Below are 22,670 nucleotides of genomic sequence, written 5' to 3' on the forward strand. Positions count from 1 at the left end.
TCAATACCAGCTCTAAGGTTTGCAAGACGTTCCATGTCCTTAGGAAGTAAGGGTCTCACTAGGTCTGCTTCATTAATTTCATCAATACTTGCAGGAAATCCCGAATCAAACAGTGTTTCCTTAGTAGGAAGAGTTACTTCTTTATCTTCTCCACTACTTTCTTTGGGGCTGAGAACAACTGATGCCTGGTCACTCTCTTTGACTGGAAATTGCTCTTCCATATCCTTACACACAAGATTATTAGATGGTAAATCAAGATGAATGTCTTTAGCAGGCAAAGGTCCCTCTATGTCAGCTTCACTACCACCACTGGGGCTGGTGGAAATGACCATATCATGTTCAGTATCTTGAGTCGTTAAAGATACTTCAACGTCATACTTATTAACTGAATCAGGAGCAGATAGCGTGGCAAACTCAATACCTTTGCTAGTTTCCAGAGCCAGAGGATCAGCAGAAGACAGAGTTCCTCCTCCATCAGCTTCACTAACACCAGGACAGGTATCCAATACCATGCATTGTTTAGTCTCATCGATGGTCGAAATTTTCTCTTCACCACTTTCACCAATGGAATCAGTGCTAGTAGCAGACACTGTACTATGTTCCATATCTTTAGCAATTAGATGGTTACTAAGGTCTGTATTTATAACATGGCCACTTTCATAAGTGTCACTCAGGTGTCCTTCGACATGTGGCACTTCACCTGAATGCAATGGAATCTGCTGCATACCAACCTCTGGAATAAAATTTTGATCACCAGATAGTAAAGTCATCGCTTTCATAACATGTGATGGCATAACACTAGGCTCCACTATCATCGGTGCAGAATCTAACGCCATCTCCATTGACGTTACTTGAGTCTGCTCTAAGTCAGGGACAGCAGGCTCTGAAACAGTCACAGTAGATTCCTGGGCAGAAACACCTGGTTCTGAAACATTCGCAGCAGGCTGAAGGACTGATATTGCTGGTTCCAAGACAGGCACAGAAGGCTCCAGGGCAGGAACAATTGACATAGGGACGGCAATGTGCTCTGACTCAGCCACAGCTGGAAGCTCCAGGGCAGCCATAGCAGGAGGTTCTGGGGCAGCCGCAGCAGGAGGTTCAGGAACCACCAGGGAAGGAGGTTCAGGAATGGCCACAGCAGGAGGTTCTGGAAAGGCCACAGCAGGCGGCTCTGGGATAGCCATAGCAGGAGGCTCGGGAGCTGCCACCACAGGAGGCTCTGGGCTAGCCACAGCAAGAGGTTCTGATACAGCCAGGGCTGGCAGCTCCAGAGCACCCTCTGTTTGCTCTGGAACAGTTACTGGAGGCTCTAGCAGAGCCACGGATGCTTCTGAGGCAACATGTCCTGAAGCTCTCACAGAGTCAAATGTTTCTGCTCTATCTGACATCAGAGGTGGCTCTGATGTTAGCATGGTTGATTCAGCTGACACAGGAGTTTCAGAAAGCATACAAGTCACTGGTCTCTCTGGAACCATTTCATGGTCTGCTACTACAGCAGACTCAACAGGTGTTGACATACCTGCAGACTCTGGCTCTTGTGTTTCCGGTACTGTCACAATGGCCTCCGATGCTAACACTGACGGCTCTGATCCAGACACTGAATAATTAGCAGGTACTGCCGAAGTCTCTGAAATCTCACTTTGACTCACTGGATGTTCAGGTTGTGGTACAGTTTCTTCAGGAGGTAATGCTGGCACCTCCGTGGGCCAAGTATTTTCACCTGTTAACACTGTCTGCTCAGTAGGCAATGCTGGACCCTCTGGGGGTTCTTCAGGAGGCAGTGGTGGTGTCATTGGTGGTTCCTCAGGTGGCAAAGGTGGCATTGTTGGAGGCTCTTCAGGAGGCAAAGGTGGCACCATATATGCCTCTGTATATGTGTCAGTGTAAGAATCAGTGTAAGAATCAGCTGCCATGGACATCATTGAACGATCGGTATAGGATGACATCATAGACCGGTCAGCTGCAGAGTACGATGACATCATAGACCGGTCAGCAGCAGAATACGATGACATCATAGACCGGTCAGCACCCATGGACATCATAGATCGATCAGCCATAGGGGACATCATGGAGCGTTCATAAGCTGACATCATGGAGCGTTCATAAGCTGACATCATAGAGCGTTCAGCCATAGGAGACATCATAGAGCGCTCATAAGCTGACATCATAGAGCGCTCATAGGCTGACATCATAGAGCGCTCAGCCATAGGAGACATCATAGATCGCTCATAAGACATCATAGAGCGTTCATAAGATGACATCATGGAACGTTCTGCAGCATAGGACATCATCATGGACCGTCTAGATGCCAACATCAGGGGTCTAGGTGCTAACCTATAGGGCCTAGGTGTTATCCTATAGGACCTGGGTGCTATTCTATAGGGCCTAGGCGACATCCTATAGGGATCAGGAGTTAGTCTGTAGGGATCATGGCCTAATCTATAGGGATCCTGTCCTAACCTGTAGGCATCATGACCTAATCTATAGGGGTCATGACCCAACCTATAGGGATCCTGAGCCAACCTGTAAGGATCCTGAGCTAACCTATAGGGATCTGGAGATTTTGAATCCATCATAGCAGAATCTTGAGTACTAGATGCTAACATCTGGGCATCCATGGTACCAGATGCCAACATCTGAGCATCCATGGTGCCAGAAGCTAACATTTGAGAATCCATAGTTCCAGATGCTAACATCTGGGAATCCATAGAGCTAGTGGCTAACATCTGGGAGTCCATGGTGCTGGTGGCTAACATCTGCGAGTCCATGGTGCTGGTGGCTAACATCTGGGAATCCATGGAGCTGGTGGCTAACATCTGGGAGTCCATGGAGCTGGTAGCTAACATCTGGGAGTCCATGGAGCTGGTGGCTAGCATCTGGGAGTCCATGGAGCTGGTGGCTAACATCTGGGAGTCCATGGAGCTGGTGGCTAACATCTGGGAGTCCATGGAGCTAGAGGCTAACATCTGGGAGTCCATGGAACTAGAGGCTAACATCTGGGAGTCCATGGAGCTAGAGGCTAACATTTGGGAGTCCATGGTGTTGGATGCTAGCATCTGGGAGTCCATGGTGTTGGAGGCTAGCATTTGGGAATCCATGGTGTTGGAGGCTAACATATGGGTCTCCATGGTGTTAGAAGCTAACATATGGGATTCTTGGGCCATCAAGGGATCCACGCCTACTGTTACAGAAGTCTCCCCCACTAATGTAGTAGGCAGCTCCTGTGCTACCGTATTATAGGATTCCAGCGCTGTCGTCGAGGGCACCTCCAGGGACTGCGACACGGTCATCGTTGACAGCTCCGATGTTGTCACCACAGACTGAACAGAGATCTCCAGCGCCACAGTTGCCACAGGCTGCCCCGGCAACTCTGGCGCCCCAGGCTGCCCAGGCAACTCCAGCACCCCTGTTGCCAGAGGCTGCCCCAAAAGCTCCAGTGCTCCAGCTGCCCCAGACTGCCCCGAGAACTCCAGTGCCCCAGCTGCCATGAGCTGCCCGGACAACTCGAGTGCCCCAGTTGCCACAGACTGCCCGGACAACTCGAGTGCCCTCGTTGCCGAAGGCAGCCCAGACAACTCCGGCACCCCAGTCACCGAAGGCTGCCCAGACAACTCCAGCGCTGTGGTTGCCACTGGCTGTCCAGGCAACTCCAGCACCATCGTTGCCTCAGGCTGCCCCAGCAACCCTGCAGCCGTTGTCACCTCAGGATGCCCAGGATGTTCCACCGCTGTCATCCCCACAGGCTGCTGGAACTCTGTCGTCGTCACAGGCTGATCGGTCAACTCCATTGCTACTGTGACCGCAGGCTGCCCTGGCAACTCTACCGCTGCTGACACTACAGGTAGGCCTGGCACCTCCTGTGCCATCACAGGTGGCTCTGGCACCTCCTGTGGTGGCTCCATCCCCAAAGGTGATGCTGGGGGCCCTGGCAATTCCTGCGACAACGGTGGCACTGCTGTCACAGAGGGCCCCAGCACCTCAGGCACTGCTGTCGCAGGGGGCCCGGGCACCTCGGGCACTGGGGTAGAAAGGGGCCCTGACAACTCTGGCACCGGGGGAGCAGAGGGCCCAGGTAACTCCAGCATGGGAGTCACAGAGGGCCCTTGCATCTCCGGCATGGAGGTCGAAGGTGGCCCCTGCAACTCTAGCACTGAGGCCACCGACGACTCCGGCGGCTCCAACGATGTGGTCTTCAGCAGCTCCTGCGATTCCTGCAGTCTTGTCACAGATGAATCTGCGATCTCCATTGGTACTTCTACAGGCTGCTCTGGCAATCTTAGCACTTCAGCTGCAGGTGACTCTGGAAAATCCATTGTCATTGATGTGCTTGGTTCAGGATAAACCTCAGTAGCTATCTCTGCGGCTACAAGGGTTTCTTTTGCTACAGGAGGCTCTACCAGCATGGTCTGTGATGGCTCTGGAGATCTGCTCTCCAAAGATTTCAGTGCAGATTTCATCTGATATTCCATTGACATTGTTACTACTGGCTCAGATGACTTCAGCACTACTGTTGTAGCAGGCACTGGTGCTGTTGCAAAGGAATCCAGAATCTTTGTCACAGATGGTTCCTGTGTTACTGACACAGACTGCTCTGAGCTTACTGATGCAGATCCAACTGACAGTTCTGCAGGTTTTGTAACTGGCTTCAGAGTTTCTAAGATGGGTGGCTCTGATAACTCCATTGGTACTACTGGAGGTTCTAGCATAACTGCAGGGGAATCAATGGTCTCAGGCGGGCCAAATGCTCTTACAGGATGTTCCAGTGCCATTGCTGAAGGTTCAGAATCAAATTTAAAATAGGAATCAGATTCTAAATCTACGTTCCCATCATGATGAGATTTCGGCTTTGACTCGGAGTCTTCTGGCTGTCTTTTATATTTTTTCTCCTTTTCTTTCTTCTTTTTCTTCTTTTTATTTTTGTGCTTTTTATGCTTCTTTGATTTTTTGGTGGGAATCTCATCAGTAGGATCTGTTTGTACAGATACACATCTACTTTTTCTGGAGGTCTCTTTCAAGTCTGAAAGTAATAGAAATAATTTTGTCAAAAACAAAGTAAACCTACAACTCCCAAAAGTAGTTTCAGATAATTGTTATAAACCAGCACCTCCATTCTATATTAAAACATTGTAAGATAATTCCTTGTGTTAAATGAAAAGTTACAAAACTTTCAGCAAGTCAATTACTCTCAGACTGTCACTTCTCTAACAAATGAAAGCTAACAATATAAATTCTTAGCTTATCAAAAAAATGCAATCAGAATTATAAGATTATATATAGGGGTGGGAATACTTACTAGGAAGATTGGTTGCCTAGGAAGTACAAAGCTGTGGCTTCAATCCCCAGCATTGAAGAAACAAAGTTATACTAAATAATATTAAAATAATTGTTTCCCCCAGCTCTCAAATTACAGCAGTTTCATAATCTGTAATAGTTCCTATTAAAAGACCCACATTAAAAGTTTTCTTTTTGCCAGTCCTGGGCTTGAACTCAGGGCCTAGGCATTGTCCCTGTGCTTCTTTTGCTTAGCTAACACTCTACCACTTAGCCACAGCACCACTTCCAGCTTTTTCTGTTTATGTGGTACTGAGGAATCGAAACCCGGGCTTCATGCATGTGAGGCAAGCCCTCTGCCACTGAGCCACATTCCCAGCCCCTAAATAATTTTAATTACTTTATTAATCTGTACATTTAAGAAACATCATGACAAAGGCTTTCGAAGAGTGCGCCTGCTTTTGAAGCCTGAATTAAATCTTTCACTTAGTAGATAAATGGCTTTGACAAAATTACTAACATAATTTGTGTTCTAGTTCGGAGACAAAGCGAGTTAAAAACTTGCTAGTGGCTCACATCTGTAATCTTAGCTACTCAAGAGGCTGAAATCTGAGGATCATGGTTTGAAGTCAGCCTGTGTAGGAAAGACCATGAGATTCTTAGCTACGATAAACTACTCAGAAAAAAGCCAAAAGTGGCACTCTGGCTCAAGTGGTAGGGCAAAAGAAGCTCAGGGAACAGTGTCCAGGCCCTGAGTTCAAGCCCCAGGACTGGAACAAAGAAATAACAAAAACCACACTAAGCGAGACTGAAGATGTAGCACAGCAGCAGAGTATTTTTGTAGCATAAGGCAGGCCCTGGTTCTGATTCCTGCAGCAAAACTAATTTCTTAAAAAAAAAAAATACAAAGTACTTATAACAATGCCTCTTGAAGAGTAAGCTATCAGCAAAGGTTGCTGATTACTTTTAAGTAGTATGTTAACATCTGCACAAATATAAAACATCAACACAGAACTCAAATTTTATCTTACTGCATCTACGTTATTATTCTAATTAAAAGCCAATCTATTTCCCTAAAAATGTTCTTTTAAAAACTAGTAAGAAATGGGCAGCAGCCGGGCGCTGGTGGCTCACGCCTGTAATCCTAGCTACTCAGGAGGCTGAGATCTGAGGATCGCAGTTCAAAGCCAGCCCGGGCAGGAGAGACCATGAGACTCCTATCTCCAATAAACCACCAGAAAACCGGAAGTGGCGCTGTAGCTCAAGTGGTAGAGCGCTCGCCTTGAGCTGAAGAGCTGAGGGACAGCGCCCAGGCCCAGAGTTCAAACCCCACGGCCGACAAAAAAAAAAAAAAAAAAGGGCAGCAATTGTTGTAGCACTCAATGTGTAAAGCAAAAACATTTCAATTTGCATATCCTACCAAAGGAAGTTTATATTCAATTTTATAACCAGATACAATTTACTCTAAATGCCAAAATAGACAACTTTGAGATCTTAGCAAAAGCTACTCAGACAATCCTGCTACTACCATTATAGGAAAAAAAAATGACAAGTCATATGCAAAACTAAAACTACTCATTTTCTCCTGTTTCACACTGAATATTAGCTAAGTAGTCTCAAAGAAGAAAAGGTTAGAGCCATAAATCTAAACAAGGTATGTGACTTTTAAACTACCTCCTAGCAATAGAACAAAACATATCCCACACCTAATATCTAATGACTTATTTTTGTGATTAATCATAAACCCTTCATTTCTAAATACCAATTACTTAATCAAGCCTAAAAAACTTAATATATGACTCCTCTTCACTGCACTTTCTTTTTTAAAGCACTTTCTTTTTTAAATTGCCAGTCATAGAGCTTGAACTTGGGGTCTAGATGCTGTCCCTGAGCTAGTTTTGTTCAAGGCTAGTATACTACCACTTGAGTGCCACTTCAGACTTTTTCTCAGTAGTTTAATGGAAATGAGTCTCACAGACTTTCCTGCCTGAGCTGGCTGCAAACAGCCACCCTTAGATCACAGCCTCTTGAGTAGCTAGGGTTACAGGCATGTGCCACTGGCACCCATCATTGCATTTTTAGTGGATGTGCAAACAAGACTTCTAAGTTGAGACTTTAAAATAAGATCTCCAAAGGTATGCTTTAAAATTGCTAAAATTTGGGGCTGGGAATGTGGCTCAGTGGCAGCACGCTTGCCTCGCATGCATGAAGCCCGGGGTTCAATTCCTCAGTACCACATAAACAGAAAAAGCTGGAAGTGGTACTGTGGCTCAAGTGGTAGAGTGCTAGCCTTGAGCAAAAGCAGCTCAGGGACAATGCCTAGGCTCAGTTCAAGTCTTAGGACTGGCAAAAAAGAAAAAAAAGAAGAAAAAAAAAGGAAAAATTGTTAAAATTTGGTTCAGGACACTATGTATGTTCATTCCAAAACTGACATTTACAGAATTGTTCTCAATAAAAACTCAAATGTAAAATTCCCGCTGAGACCCTATAAAACTTAATCAGGTAGACAAAATTATATCCTATCAAGTAAAATGCATTAATGTTCATCTTAAAGTGAAGTTTTGTTTTCAAAGGAGTATTGTAGCAAGAAAGTCAATAGAAACTAGAAATAACTAGAGTAACTAAAAGAAATAACTATCAACAGGGCAGCTAATGGCTCACGTCTAAAATCCTAACTACTCAGAAGGCTGAGATCTAAGGGTCAAGATTCCCAGCCAGTCTGAGACCAAATCAAGCACCAAAAAAACCTGAAGTGGAGTTGTGGTTCAAGTGGTACAGCATGAGCCTTGAGCATTTAAAAGATCATGGACAAGCTGGGCGCTGGTGGCTCACACCTGTAATCCTAGCTATTCAGGAGGCTGAGATCTGAGTATCATTGTTCAAAGCCAGCCAGTGTATGAAAGTCCATGACACTCTTATCTCCAATAAACCACCAGAAAACTGAGTGGCATTGTGGCTTAAATCAGTAGATCGCTTGCCTTGAGCTGAAGAGCACAGGGACAGCACTCAAGCCCAGAGTTCAAGCCCCATGTGGGGGGGGGGGGGGGGGCGGAAGAAGAGAAAAAGAAAAACTCATAGACAGCTTTTTAAGGCCTAGGACCAAAACAAGGACAGACAGACAGAAGGAAGGACACTATGAGCTTTGAAATTTAAAAAAAAAAAATTGAGATGCTTTATCTCCAGCTTACCTGGTTTATATCGTAGTTCTGTATCTAAGACCCCAGAAAGTACTTCCTCTATCTTCTGCACTATTTCTTCATTTGGTAGGCTCCTGGCAGAGGCAGCTGCATCACCTGCCTGGTTTCCTTCAATAGGTGTATTTGTTTCACCATTCAGCTGGCCTTCACTCCTTCCACTTGACAAAAAGTTTTCAAAATTAGTAATTTACTACATCGTGTAGTAAGAATCAATAAGTATTAACAATCTAATGTTATATAACATTGCCCATACATTTCACCCTTTTCCTGTAGTAGATGTTTACCAATAATATTCTTTAACACTATAGAGTTACAATATTTTTTACATGGCTTTCAACACTTGCTAAGTTTTAAAGAGTTTTAATACCAGATTTTTAAACTAATTCTTACATGAAACTATTTTCTAAATAAAATCTCAGCAATATAACTTGAGGCTTTGAGTTACCTACCTGTATCTCCCAAGGGAGAAAAAAATTGAGAGCTAAACCACATTACCTTATGGCATAAATTATGGCCATAATAAAGCCACACCTGTGTAGAGATCAAAATCACCTTCAACAATACCAAGTAATGCAAAATTTAAACATACTGAGTAAAAGGGATAAGCTGAGCCCAGTGTTGGTCGCTCATGTCTGTAATCCTAGCTACCCACAAGGCTGAGATATGAGGATCACAGTGTAGTCAGCCTGGACAGAAAGAATCCGCCACAAAGCTGGAAGTGGACATGTAGCTCAGATGGTATAGAGCTAGACTTATGCAAAAATACCAGGGGCAGTGCCCAGGCCTTGGATTCAAGCTCCAGGACTGGCACACACACACAAAAAGATAAAATTGTACCTTCTGTTCAAGTTTCCACTGTTAATAAAAGACCATAAAATTAAAAAAGAAAAAGAAAAAGAGTCACATAATATACATCTAATGATTAAAAATTCTTGGTATTCACATTCTTTTCTGGTATTCAAAAAAAATTACATAAACACGTGGCAATTCATTTATACTATATGTAAGTGGCTTAACATTTCAATTCACAGGATCAAAATTTTAACATAGATAAAAATGTCACTCATATAGTTATTTTCATGTGTATATTTGCAAACTTTTGAAAAACTACGACACTTTCAATTTTCATCTAGCTTACATTTAGCTAATAATATATAAAACTACCTGATAAAAGCCAGAAGTCAAAATGCAAAAAAGAAAAAAAAACCACACTGTAATTAACTGTTAACAAATAGGAATGATGTAATATGAGTACTGTACTTAGTACCACATTAGTCTACATTTTTAACTCAATCCTAACAAAACTCTAAGATCAACCTTGTTATTATGATTCTATAAATGAGGAAAATAAGGAACAAAGACCAGAAACATCTTAAGGTTACACAACTCCTAAGAAGTGGAGCTTACATTAAAAACCAAAGCCAATAGTCTTAAAACACAGGTACACAGATCTCTTCCTCTATCCAAATGTCAGCATACTACCCATATGGATGAATTTTTGTAAAAGCTAATGAACATGAGAGGATATAGTTTATTGGGATGGCAAATAATTTTTAAAAAACTGTCTTCAGATAATGCATTGTTAACATGTATAGAAAATAATTCTCTTGTAATAAACTGCCTTGTCTAATACTCCTTGCAAAATGTCTTGATGCAAGCCTTTTTTTTCTAAGTGCTTAGATTTAACTAATTATGGATCTTAAAAATCATGAAACCAGCCAAGTGCTGTGGCTCACTCGTGTAATCCTAATCTCATCAGGAAAATGAGATCTGAGGATCTTGATACAAATCCAATCTGTCAGTCCAGGAGACACTTATCTCCAATAAACTACGCCAAAAAAGCAGGAAGTAGAGCTGTGGCTCCTAGTGGTAGCATGCTAGCCTTGAGCAAAAGAAAGCTCAGGGACAGAATTGAGGCCTTGAGTTCAAGCTCCAGGACAGGCACCAAAAAATAAATAAATAAAAATTTGAAGTCATGAAACTAAATTTTTTAAAAGTCACTCCATAAGGAAATAATATCTGCTTAGAGATACCCAGGATATGGCTGCAATTACTAAAAAGCAATGAAAATTTCAAATCACATAGATATATCAATATACTGGGACAAAGGAATTTTATGTAGACATGAGAATGTTTAAAATGAGATTAACAACTTTGCTCAATGTTAGAATTAGAAATAAATTTTTTACAAGGGCTGGGATGCAGCTCAGTGGCATGGCTCGTGCCTAGCAAATGAAACATCCCGTGTTGATCTCAGGTACCAAAATAATAATAGTAATAATAAAAATGAGAGGACATCAGTAATGGGAAAATGTTTTCTCTCCTTTATGATTTCCAAGCTTTGAACAACAAACAAAAACCTCATTTAAAATAAGGGTTTACTATTATACTAAGGGTGATATACAAAGAGGTTACAGTTACATAAAAATATGCATTATACTCATTATATGCATTAAAAATATGCATTATACTCAAGCAAATATAATCATTCCATGCAAGTTATTTTAACTTTTCAGGAAACACTTCCTCAACTCTGGGTGCTTTTCATAGTAAAAATACTAGTAGCATCACAAAAGGTTAAAGAAGCAACTTATTGAGTAGACATATTTCCTACATAAAATAACTCCACCTTTAAAGATATTTTTAAAATCCAGCAATAATACTTCCCCAATACTTCTATGGTTATTTTGCCTTATAATTTACAACTGGGTTTTCAGCTCATTTTCAAATTCACATCATTGCTCTTGCTCGCAACTTACACGATTAGCAGAAACATCTGAACTAGAAACAAATATTTATGTCAAGATTATTTTTCCTACCTCGGGTTTAAAAGAGTAATTCACATAAAGTAAGACTACTAAAAGACTATCAATTTAACACCACGACCCACACCATATCACTATTTTTCATTCCGAGTAAGCCAACTCTTTTTTTTTTAAGCAATCTTTTCTCTTCCCAGAGTAACCCGTGTAAAGTCCACTCCGCAATGGCAATGAAATAAAATGAAAATAAAATAACGTAGGGATCAAATACGTCAACGGAGGCGGGGACAGTAAGGCGAAAAAAGACAGCTACACACAAAGTCTATTTTTCACTGAACACAACTAAGTATTGGCTAATTTCGAAGCCCCCTTCCATCCTCGGGTCGAATATTTCATCCAGGGGCAGGGATCAATTTGAGGGAGTTCTCATTTAAAGCGGTATAGAACGCTGCCCGGTGAAACGCACGGGGAACGAGGGTCCCAATAGCCTAATTAGTGGGTCCGACCCCCCGAACGGTCTGGGGCTTGCAATAATGAAGAGAATATAAGAATACCCAGGAAACGGCCGTTAGAGACCCTTTCCTGTCACCGACACCGGCCGGCGAAATCGGCGGAGGCGGAGAGGGGGAGGGGAAAGGCGGCGGCGGAGGAGGAGCTGCGGAAGGAACTAGGCCCGTCCCCGGTGGACGCTCAGGCCTCCGACTAGGGAAGGGTCGGGGAGACCTGACGGGGAGAAGGGGGGAAGCCTTAGCCGGGAGAACCACGGGGGGAAACGAAGCTCATCCGAGGGGAAGGGAAGGAGCGGATGGAAGAGTGGGAGGGAGAGCCCGTAAAATGGATCCCAGGCCCAGGCGGGGCCGTAGCGGGGCCTGAGCCCAGGAACGACGGCGTCTCCGAAGAAAGAACTACCACGAAAGGCTAAAATGGGGCTCTCATAACCCGCTGGGAGCAGAAGAATCCGGGGGGTACATACCTGGAAAGCTCTTGTTGAATTTCCCGGAATTTACTGACCACGAAAGACCTAAAAACCTGCTCGATGTCGGCCGCCATGGCGTCCGCTCCGTTCTCTCAACTCCTCCTCGCTAGTCCTCCAGGCTCCCAGCATGCCTCGGGAGAAGGCGCAGCGGCCAATTCCTTTTAAAGCCTTTCTGATTGGTTCTTCGGGGAACGTTCAGCTCCGCCCGCCCCGCCCACGGGCCAATCAGTGAGCTCGTTCGTGGTCTCCTCGGCTGTTTCTGAGCGGCTATGGTAGAGGTGCTGACGTTTGCTCCGCGCACGAACGAGTCCGCCATGTTAGTGTCTGACGCAGGCGCCATTACAGGAAAATCATCTCTTGAAGCGACTTTGTCAGCTTCACTTGTCGGTCTTTAACTGTGTGGGGAGGCTTTCTGTGTCGACTAAGCCTCTGAAATTAAAGACCATATGGAAAAGGGTCAAGAAGGACTTAGGGGTACTCGATAGGACCTCCAGGCGTTTTGTTGGGACGCCAAGTTTAGTTTCATCCGGGAGATGCAGACGGGAAAACCTAATCAGGCCCCGCCCTACTGTGATTTGAATACGAGGAGCACGCTTTAATCCAATCTCGCTCTCGGTGCCTCTGCACGGCGGCCTCATTTTTTAGGGGGCAGATGTGGGTTCTAGGTGGTGATGTACGTTGGAAACCTGGCGCCTTCGGCGCTCGCCCGGAGCCAAGCGGGTCCCAACACTTTTTCCTCCGGGCTGCTCAGCTCGGACCCCCCCTGGCTCGCGGCACACGATTACCTAAACAGGGCTTTGACCTCGTGGATCTCCCACTCCTCAGAGTGCAGGAGGCCCCGGGGGAGAGGAGACGTTACGTGGCACCCCGTGTGGCAGGATTAGATTATAAGGGTGCTAGTGATTCGGAGACGGCCGCCGGGGCAGGCTCAGGCCGCACCCAGGGGCGGGAGGGAGCCCCGCTGATAACCTCGCCCAGGGCGGGAGGGACGGGGGCGGGCACAAGCGCCGGCCAGCCAATGAGGAGGGGAGGCCGCCAGAGGCGGGGCGGGCGGCGGGGCGCGTGCTGCTTTCCTCCATCCCCGGGGCCACTTCCGGCCAGCGAGTGCGAGCGGCGTGGCCGCGGGACACGGTACGTAAGACCCTCTCGGATCTTCATGGTCCACGTTTGTGCTTCGGCGCCGGGCTCTCCTGTGAGGAATTGAGGATGTAGAAACTGGTTCTGATATAGACAATAGCTTCGTAAATAGTGGAGATGGGAGTTGGCCATGTGCTTCTCACTGACCGAGGTTTATTTAATCTGTGTGCTTAAACCTCGCTCCCCGCTCTTAATGATGCTTCCGAGGTGCAAGCGATTTGTGGGGTGTGTCTGTGTGTCTGTGTGTCTGTGTGTGTGTGGCTTTAGGCTTTTTTTAAAGCAACAACTCTAACAAATTTATATATATATGTATATATATATAATCCTTTACTCTTTATGCACGTGTCGCTTTGTTTTTAACTTACCAAATTCAAATGGCTTTACTTGGCTCTTTTGCCCAATCAAATGGTTAAAGTCCAAGAAACTTACTTTAGGTTCTCAGGACACCCCCCCCCCCAGCAGGTAAGGGGCCTGAGTTCAGGCCCCCTAAACATTCTTAAGTAGTGCTACTAACTCTGTAATAACCCAATTTTCGTACGCTGCCTTTCTTACTCAGCTTCGTAGATTTTTTTTTTGCACCTAAAAGTAATGTGTTTCAGACAATTAAGTACATAATGCATATAAAATGTTTTCCACTAAACTGAAATAGCTTTTTCCCCTGAGACTATAGTAGATTTCTTTTTCTTTCCTCAGCTTTGAATGACCATCATGGCAATTGTTAGAGTATCTGATGCAAAATGGCTTCAATGGGTATCAGTACTCTGCCTTCTCTTAGTTAATTGGTGTTATCTAACAGGGCTTCCATCTCTTACCCTTAAAGTGGATAATGACAGATCTACCTTATTTTTTAGGAAATCAGGCAAGGTAATTCATTAAAAGCACTTCAAATTGGTACCAGGTACAAAGTAAATACTGAAAACTCCTTTAGTTTATTTGAATTATTAGTTTGTTTTTTATATAAATTTGAATAAAAGAATATAACAAGTTAGAGCCGGGTGCCGGTGGCTCACGCCTGTAATCCTAGCTACTCAGGAGGCTGCGGTTCAAAGCCAGCTGGGCAAGAAAGTCTGTGAGACTCTTATCTCCAATAAACCACTAGAAAACCTGAAGTGGTTCTGTCGCTCAAGCGGTAAAGCGCTCGCCTTGAGCAGATAGTGCCCAAGCCCAGAGTTCAAGCCCCACCACCGACCAAAAAAAAAGAATATAACAAATTAGTATTTTCTAACGTTGAGTGCATTAATTGTATCAATCACATTCATTCTGTGTGTGTGTGTGTGTGTGTGTGTGTGTGTGTGTGTGTGTGTGTGTGTGTGTGTGTAGTGATACTAGGGCTTGAATTTGGCTTTGTGCTCTCCCTAAGCTTTCTCACTCATAGCTGACACTTGATCACTTGTGCTGTGCCTATAGTTCCTGCTTTGGTTATTTAACAGATATCTTACTTTTTTTGGCCAGTCTTAACACTGTGATCTTCCTGTGATTTGTATATAGCTGGGATTAGAGACTTGTACCATTATGTCTGTTAGCCTGAGCTGGGCTTGAACCTCAATCCTCCCAATCTTGGCCTACCAAGTAGCTGAGGTTATGAGTATGAAACCACTATGGTTCAGTCCTATAACTGTCATTGCAGTTCATCTTTAGATAGCCACATTATACAAAAGTAAAAATATTCCAAAATAGCAAAAACCCACGCTGGAAGTGGGCCTCAAATAGTAGACTGCAAGCCGAGCAACTGGGAGGTCCTGAGTCCAAAGGCTCAGACAGGTTTAAAACAGAAAAAAGAGAGTATGTTCTGTAACAGATTTGTTCTGTATCTGTGTATAGTCTCTTTTTACAAAATTCCCAGGATTCAATTAGGTGGACTTCACACACTAATGATCTTATCTAAACCTAATAATAATCTCCTCTCCAAGGACTCACATCTGAATATCAATACCACGGTTAGATTAAATTTACACTTTTTTCTCCTCTGTCTTGGTGTGTGTGCAGGTGCGCATGCGTGTCTGTCTGTCTTGAATTCTGAACCTTAGCATTGACCCTGAGATTTTTCATTCAAACTCTACTTCTGGCTTTCTGATGGTTATATGAAGATATGAGTCTCAGACTTTCCTTTCCAGACTGGCTTCAAACCTCCATCCTCACAACTCAGCCTCCTGAGTAATATCCCGTAGTAGTTGTAGTTTCTAAATTATGCACATTGTGACGTGTCAACTGTGACTTTCTTTCCACAGATTTGTTTTTTTTGAATTCCAACTCTGCAGGAAGCAATGACAGCCCGAGTACTTGTAATTGGAAGTGGCGGAAGGGAGCATACATTGGCCTGGAAACTTGCACAGTCTCATCATGTCAAACAAGTGTTGGTTGCCCCAGGAAATGCAGGCACTGCCTGCTCTGGAAAGATTTCAAATACTGGTAATTATGTTTCAAAAAGTGGAACTAATAGTTAATTATGAACTATAGATCCTATTTGCCCTTATTCAAGGTTGAATTTTAATAAAAGAGAAAGAATAGAAAGGATGAACTCAAAGACCAACAGGCTTTATTCAGAAGAAAAACCTGGGAAGGACAGCCAAGTCCTTCAGCCTGCCTGAAGGGGAAATAGCAAAATAGCATGCCCCTCTTATAACTAGAGTCTCTTGAAATATTCATCAGAATGAATGAAGTTGGTGAGGTAGAGACATGGTAGAAAAGCAATCTTATTTTGACTGAGGCGTTTCAAGGTTTCAACAGCCTCTGTGTCCACCAGAGGTGTCAACGTCAACTGTGTCCTTGATCTCAGGCTCTCTTCCAAGACTACTGTGTACATTTGTTCAGGGGAAAGGGGAGGGGAAATTCAGCTGGCTCAGCAGCCACGAGAGTTCTAAGATGTGGCTGCAGGGGGACAGCTGAGTGCTTTTAGTTTAAGTCATTTTCCATCATGAATGAATACCTTAACTTTACATATTTATGTGGTAATGTGAATACTTGCAATATGTTGTAAATTTAAGGTAGCCCAATGTTCATAAGGTTGAATTTCCTGGTGTATGTGTGTGTGTCTGTGCCATTCCCAGGGCTCAACTCAGGGCTTAGGCACTGTCCCTGAGCTTTTGTGCTCAAGACTTGGCACTTTTACCACAGTTCCAGGATTGGCTTTTTGGTAGTTTATTGAAAATAAGAGTCTTACAGACTTTCTGTCTGACTTGCTGTAGTCGTCAGATCTCAACATCCTAGGATTATAGACTTGCCATCAGTGCCCAGACTTGCAGGATCTCCATCCTGCTACTTACATACTTCTATATAGCTAGGACCAAGGGCACGTTCCACTTGTTTGTAAAGATGTACTGTTTCATTTTGCCTGGGTCAGTCTCAAACCAGAATCTTCTACATCTCCACCTCCCATGCAGAGCTAGACTTACAGGCACAAGCTTGCACATTTGACAGGTATTGTCATTTGTTTACTATACAACACACACTGGTACTCTGGACCATTCATGATTTATAGCCCTTAGAGAAGTTCACTCGTATTCCCATCATCTAATTGGCTGCATGATAGCAGACGTGCGATGTTCTGTAGCTTAATGCTTTCTGTGGTGAAATGAACTGTACTTAACTTTTGTTTACTTAGTTAACTGAAACATTTTCTAAATATGGTGGATTATGTTCTCTATTCACAGCTATCCCCGTCAGTGATCACACTGCCCTTGCTCAGTTCTGCAAAGATGAGAAAATTGAGTTTGTAGTTGTTGGACCAGAGGCACCTCTGGCTGCTGGTAAGTGTACTTCTATTTATTTGTTTATTTTTTAGCTGGTCCTGGAGATTGAACTCAGGGTCTCGACACTGTTGCTAAGCATTTTTTTTTTTTTTAGCTCAAAGCAAGCTCTATACCCCTTGAGCCACAGATCCACTTCTGACTTTATTGTGGTTAATTGGAGATAGGAGTCTTGTGGACTTTGCTGGCTGTACTGGACTTCAAATTGTGATCCTCAGATCTCAGCTACCTGAGTAGCTAAGGTTATAGGCATGAACCACTGGTGCCTGGCTGTTGACTTTTTTGTTGTTCTAATTTATAAGAGGTATTGCTTTGTTGCCCAGTCTGGACTCCAGCAAATGGGCATAAACATATTCCTCCTACCTCAGCCTCCTGACCAGCTGGGATTTCGGAAATGACCCCCATTGCCCAGCTTCTCTGCTAGATTTGAGTTGCCTCTTGCTAGCATTTGGTTTTAAAATGTAGACAACGTTAAAAAACAAGTTCTGCCACCAGTCCTCTCCCCAGAGAGACACTGGGTCCCATAAGTGACTGTTTGCATCTGTAGGAATTGTTGGAGACCTGACCTCTGCAGGAGTACGATGCTTCGGGCCCACAGCAGAAGCAGCTCAGTTGGAGTCCAGCAAAAGATTTGCCAAAGAGTTCATGGACCGACATGGGATCCCAACTGCACGATGGAGAGCTTTCACCAAACTTGAAGAGGCCTGCAGCTTCATTATGAAGTATGTCATGGGCTAACTGTAAAGGGCAGTTGTTTTTTGATGAAATTTACTTAAAGTTACTTTTATGTTGAAAACATTATGTTTGGTCTGTAGGCTATATGGTTTGCCGTGAAATCATTACAGAAAAATAATATTCTTAGTAAATATTCAGCAAGTTATCTTTTGTTAACACCAAAATAAGATAAAACTATATATAATATTGTAGCATTTCAGAAAGATGAAATCTGAATGTTTATTAGTAAGTAGTTTCTAAGGGCAATAATAAACTTGATTCCATAAGTCACATGTGGTTCATAACATCTGACGCAGTGGCACTTAGTGATTCTTGTCACAAATAATTAACTAGAAGAAAGAGCGATTTGGTCATCTGCCCCCCAGTACTTTCTAAATCTTAAAATTAAACATCTTCTGTTCCCTTTCCACTTACGTATGTCCACAGAAATGGAAAATATTGAGTAATTAATGAGGTTGACAGAGACAGCGTTTGCCTATTTTTTTGTTGCCAGTCCCTGCTACCTGGTGTCTTTGCCATCAGTTAGGTCAGGTTATTCTTTATTCATTGTTCATCCTACAGACTTTTTTAGGCACTGGATATTATTTCCTGGTAGCTAGATGGCTTAGGTAAGTAACAAGTATGTTATATACTTTAGGTTAACCTCCTTCCAGATCCCCACTTCCACTCTATACCTTTACAGTGTACTTCAGAAATGGTCTATAGGTCTATTTTGGTTGAATTCCACCACATCTTGTACTTAAATGACAAGCTGACTTTGTATTGTAAAGATCATTCTATATCTACTCTATGAACCTACTTATTCTAAAAGTTTTGGGAAAAAACAAAATTGTGTATACTGTGTGTTAGAAACTAGGGGAAGCCAGGCACTGGTGACTCATATCTGTAATCATAGCTACTCAGGAAGCCAGGATCTGAGGATTGCAGTTCAAAGCCAGTAAAGCCCATGAGATTCTTTATTTTTTCCTTTTTTATTTTTGGTCAGTCGTGGGGCCTGAACTTTGGGCCTGGGCGCTGTCCCTCAGCTCTTCAGCTCAAAGCTAGTGCTCTACCACTTGAGCCACAGCGCCACTTCCAGCTTTTTTTGCTTATGTGGTGCTAAGGAATCGAACCCAGGGCCTTCATGCATGCAAGGCAAGCACTACTACCACTGAGCCACCTTCCCAGTCCAGAGAGATTCTTGTTTCTAATTAACAAGCAAAAAAGCTAGGAATGTGCTCAAATAGTAGAGCACTAGGCTTAGTGAAAAATGTAAGGCACTGCACTGAGGCCCTAAATTCAAGGCCTAGTTCCAGCTCCAAAAAGAAAGAAAGAAAGAAAAAGGAACATATAAACAAACAAAAAATCTGGGCCGGTGGATCACATCTACAATCCTAGCTACTCAGGAGCCTGAGAGCTGAGGATAAAAATTCAAAGTCACCTTAGGCAGGAAAGTCTGTGAGACTCTTATCTCTAGTTAACCACCAGAAGTGGGGAGGCCGGGGAGGGGGGGGGAACAGAAGTGGCACTGTGGCTCAAAGTAGTACAACACTAGTCTGGAGTGGGGAAAAATTAAAAAAGCGCAAGCCCTGAGTTCAAGCCCCATGACTTTAAAAAAAAAAAATTCCAGGTGAGAAGTACATAAAAATGGTATTGGAATGATAATTTTTCTTTTTGCCTTTGAGTTGTTGCTGTAGCATATTACAGAATTCCAAAACAGTTGACAATTTAGAGTCATAAGGGCTTATTGAGTGCTGAAGTTGCTCTGTCTTCACAGTGCAGACTTCCCTGCATTGGTGGTGAAAGCCAGTGGTCTTGCAGCTGGAAAGGGGGTGATTGTTGCAAAGAGCAAAGAAGAGGCCTGCAAGGCTGTACAAGAGATTATGCAGGTAAGTCGATGCTTCTAGAATTTTTTTTATCTACTCACACAGGATAAGCATTTTTTTTTTTTGTAGCAATAACTTTTTTATTTTATTTTTTGTCAGTCATGGGGCTTCAACTCATGGCCTGGGCACTGTTCTTAAGCTCTTTGTGCTCACTGCTAGTGCTCTAATACTTTGAGCCATAGCACCTCCTCAAGTTTTCTGGTGGCTGATTGGAGAGTCTCATGGACCTCCCTGCCTAGGCTGGCTTTGAACTGTGAACCTCAGATCTCAGATCTCCTGAGTAGCTAGGATTATCCGTGTAAGCCACCACACCAGGCTTAAGTACCAATAACTCCCCCCCCCTCTTTTTTTTTTTCTTTTTTTAATTGTGAAAATACTGTACAGAGGGGTTACAATTACATGGGCAAGATAATGAGTACATTTCTAATCAAGCATTATAGACTCCTCCTTTGTTTCCCCTTCCTATCCCATCCTCCCCGCACCCCACCCCGCCAGGATAAGTATTTCTTTGTGTTTACAAAATGTTCCTAAAGACAGGAAATTCTACCAGCATACAGAGTTGTTAATAAATGTAGATGTGAATATGTACACACAAAAACACGCATCACACCCACAATGTTGACTAAACCATCCTTGACTAACATCCTTTGCTGATCTGCTACTGAAAGCTCAAAAGTTTTCAGACTATGGAACATACAAATTCTCCTGCTGGACACTGGTGGCTCACGCCTGTAATTCTAGCTTCTTAGGAGACTAGATCTTGATTCGAAGCCATCCTGGGCAAGAAGCCAGAAATAGGAAGTGGCGCTGTAGCTCAAGTGGTAGAGCGCTCACCTTGAGCTGAAGAGCTGAGGGACAGCGCCCAGGCCCAGAGTTCAAGCCCCACGACCAACAAAAAAAAAAAAAAAAGAAGCCAGCAATGAAGGTGTGACGCAAATGGTAGTGTGCCATCCATGGGCAAAAAAGCCAGATGTGGGCAAGTTCAAGCCCTAGCACCAACAACAGATAATTCTCCAGTCACCCATTAGGGTAAAACTTTGTACCTTGTATTCCAGGTCTAAGAAGTGAAGCAGTGAATGATTATAAAAATTATTTCATGGCCTGCCTTAACCACCTTACAGAAACCTACTTTCACAGGCGTGATTTAGCATAATCATTGTAGACAAACATATATGGTCATAATCAGGAATAAAGCTTAAACTGTCATGAAACAATTTTTCCCCACCTTATGAGAGGACTAATCATGCATTAATTATGTGTTCATTTCCTCTGTAGCAATGTTAGGTCTAGATCACTATAGTGTTACAGATTGTTTATATGTTTTCATCTATCTTTCAGATGAGAAAGATTACAGTGTTCACATACCCTTTCATTATTTAGAAATCAACTGTAGGGTCTTACCAATTGACCCAGATTCTTTTTTTCTTTTCTTTTCTTTTCTGTTTTTGTTTTGTTTGGTTTGGTTTGGTTTTACAAAAACCTACAATTAGGAAAAGGCTTTTGGAGCAGCTGGAGAAACAATCGTCATTGAAGAACTTCTTGAAGGAGAAGAAGTGTCTGTATGTATATTCCTTTTTTGGCTTTTATAACATTTGGGATTCAAATGGACAAATAATGTATCCTCTTAATCATACCCAGTATATCCATTTGAGGGCATTTGGGTTTATATAAATACCTTGTTGAAGTTCTGGGCTAATTCAAGCATTCATAGTTTTTGTTTTCAATATTTTTATTATACACTTCATTTCATTATTTAATTTTTATTTACTTATTTTATGTTTATATTTTATTATTTATAATATTTACATAGTTTACCATATACTAAGTAGTAAAAATAGTTACCATGAATAAAGCTTTAGTGACCAGATGCTTCCAAGCTAAAAGCATTGAAATATTTTATTATTAGATTAATTTTTCCTGAGCTGAATTCAAAAATTTTAGCTGCTTACAGAAAACATTGATCAATATACATTGTGCTTATAAACTGATTTATTGAATTAAAACTGTTTGAATTCCTACTTAGAATCAAAATTGAAAAAAGTCTTTTTACAAAAAAGGCAACGTATGAAAAAAAATCTTTACAAAAAATTAGAATTTCTTACTGTGGTAAGGAATCTCTTTTTCTACTCAAGGCCATCTGCATATTTGTAACATCATTTATTGAATTGAGCTTGGATTTATTGAATTTTGAGCTTGATTTATTTTTTTATTTTTTAATTTATTTTTATTTTTTGTTCGGTCGTGGGGCTTGAACTCTGGGCTTGGGCACTGTCCCTGTGCTCTTCAGCTCAAGGCAAGCCAAGCGCTCTACCTCTTGAGCCACAGCGCCCCTTCCTGTTTTCTAGTGGTTTTTGTATTGAAGATAAGAGTCTCCAGGACTTTCCTGCGCAGGCTGGCTTTGAACTGAGATCCTCAGATCTCAGCTTCCTGAGTAGCTAGGATTACACGCGTGAGCCACCAGCGCCCAGCCTTGAGCTTGATTTGTTGAATTTTGAGTCCTGCCTTAGATGCTCGGTCAGGGCTACACCAAATGGTTTGACAGGGCGCATACGGCACTCGGGCTGAATAATCCCCAATTGCTTTGTAAATTGGGTGTACAAGATCTGCTTCTTGATGTGTATAGGTTATTTCTGTTTCACATAACATAACTTCTTTACAAAAGGAAATCTTTTCCTTGAAGAGTTAAGATACATACTGTTTAGTTTCTTTTTTCTTTTTTCTATCTTTTTTTTTGGGGGGTTGGGGGGGAGTTGTGGGGCTAAAACTCTAGGCCTGGGTGCTGTCCCTCAGCTCTTCAGCTCAAGGCCAGCACTCTACCATTTGAGCCACACCACCACTTCTGGTTTTTAGGTGGTTAATTGGAGATAAGAGCCTCACGGACTTTAATGCCAGAGCAGGCTTTGAACCTCAGTTCTCAGATCTCAGCCTCCTGAATAGTTAGGATTACAGGTGTGAGCCACTTGCCCCAGACTATTTAATTT

At 43.0% G+C, this 22,670-nt stretch overlaps 2 protein-coding genes across 2 annotated transcripts; one reads left to right on the forward strand and one right to left on the reverse strand.

Annotated features, from left to right (window-relative positions):
* Nucleotides 1-4: 4 nt before the first annotated feature.
* On the reverse strand, nucleotides 5-12,341 carry LOC138841360 (protein SON-like; the record flags this gene model as incomplete). The annotated part of the gene is made up of 3 exons (XM_070042041.1): nucleotides 12,204-12,341; nucleotides 8,460-8,626; nucleotides 5-5,017 (listed from the first exon to the last, which is right to left on the reverse strand). Coding segments are annotated over exons 1-3 (5,257 nt in total), but the record flags the coding sequence as incomplete, so codon positions are not given.
* Nucleotides 12,342-12,468: 127 nt separating this feature from the next.
* On the forward strand, nucleotides 12,469-21,248 carry LOC138841361 (trifunctional purine biosynthetic protein adenosine-3-like; the record flags this gene model as incomplete). The annotated part of the gene is made up of 6 exons (XM_070042042.1): nucleotides 12,469-12,522; nucleotides 15,572-15,752; nucleotides 16,994-17,089; nucleotides 17,637-17,811; nucleotides 19,581-19,692; nucleotides 21,180-21,248. Coding segments are annotated over exons 2-6 (597 nt in total), but the record flags the coding sequence as incomplete, so codon positions are not given.
* Between the last annotated feature and the right edge of the window lie 1,422 nt (nucleotides 21,249-22,670).

Source organism: Dipodomys merriami, unplaced genomic scaffold, assembly GCF_024711535.1.
Source record: "Dipodomys merriami isolate MVZ:Mamm:240054 unplaced genomic scaffold, mDipMer1.0.p SCAF_3171, whole genome shotgun sequence".
Lineage (NCBI taxonomy): Eukaryota > Metazoa > Chordata > Mammalia > Rodentia > Heteromyidae > Dipodomys > Dipodomys merriami.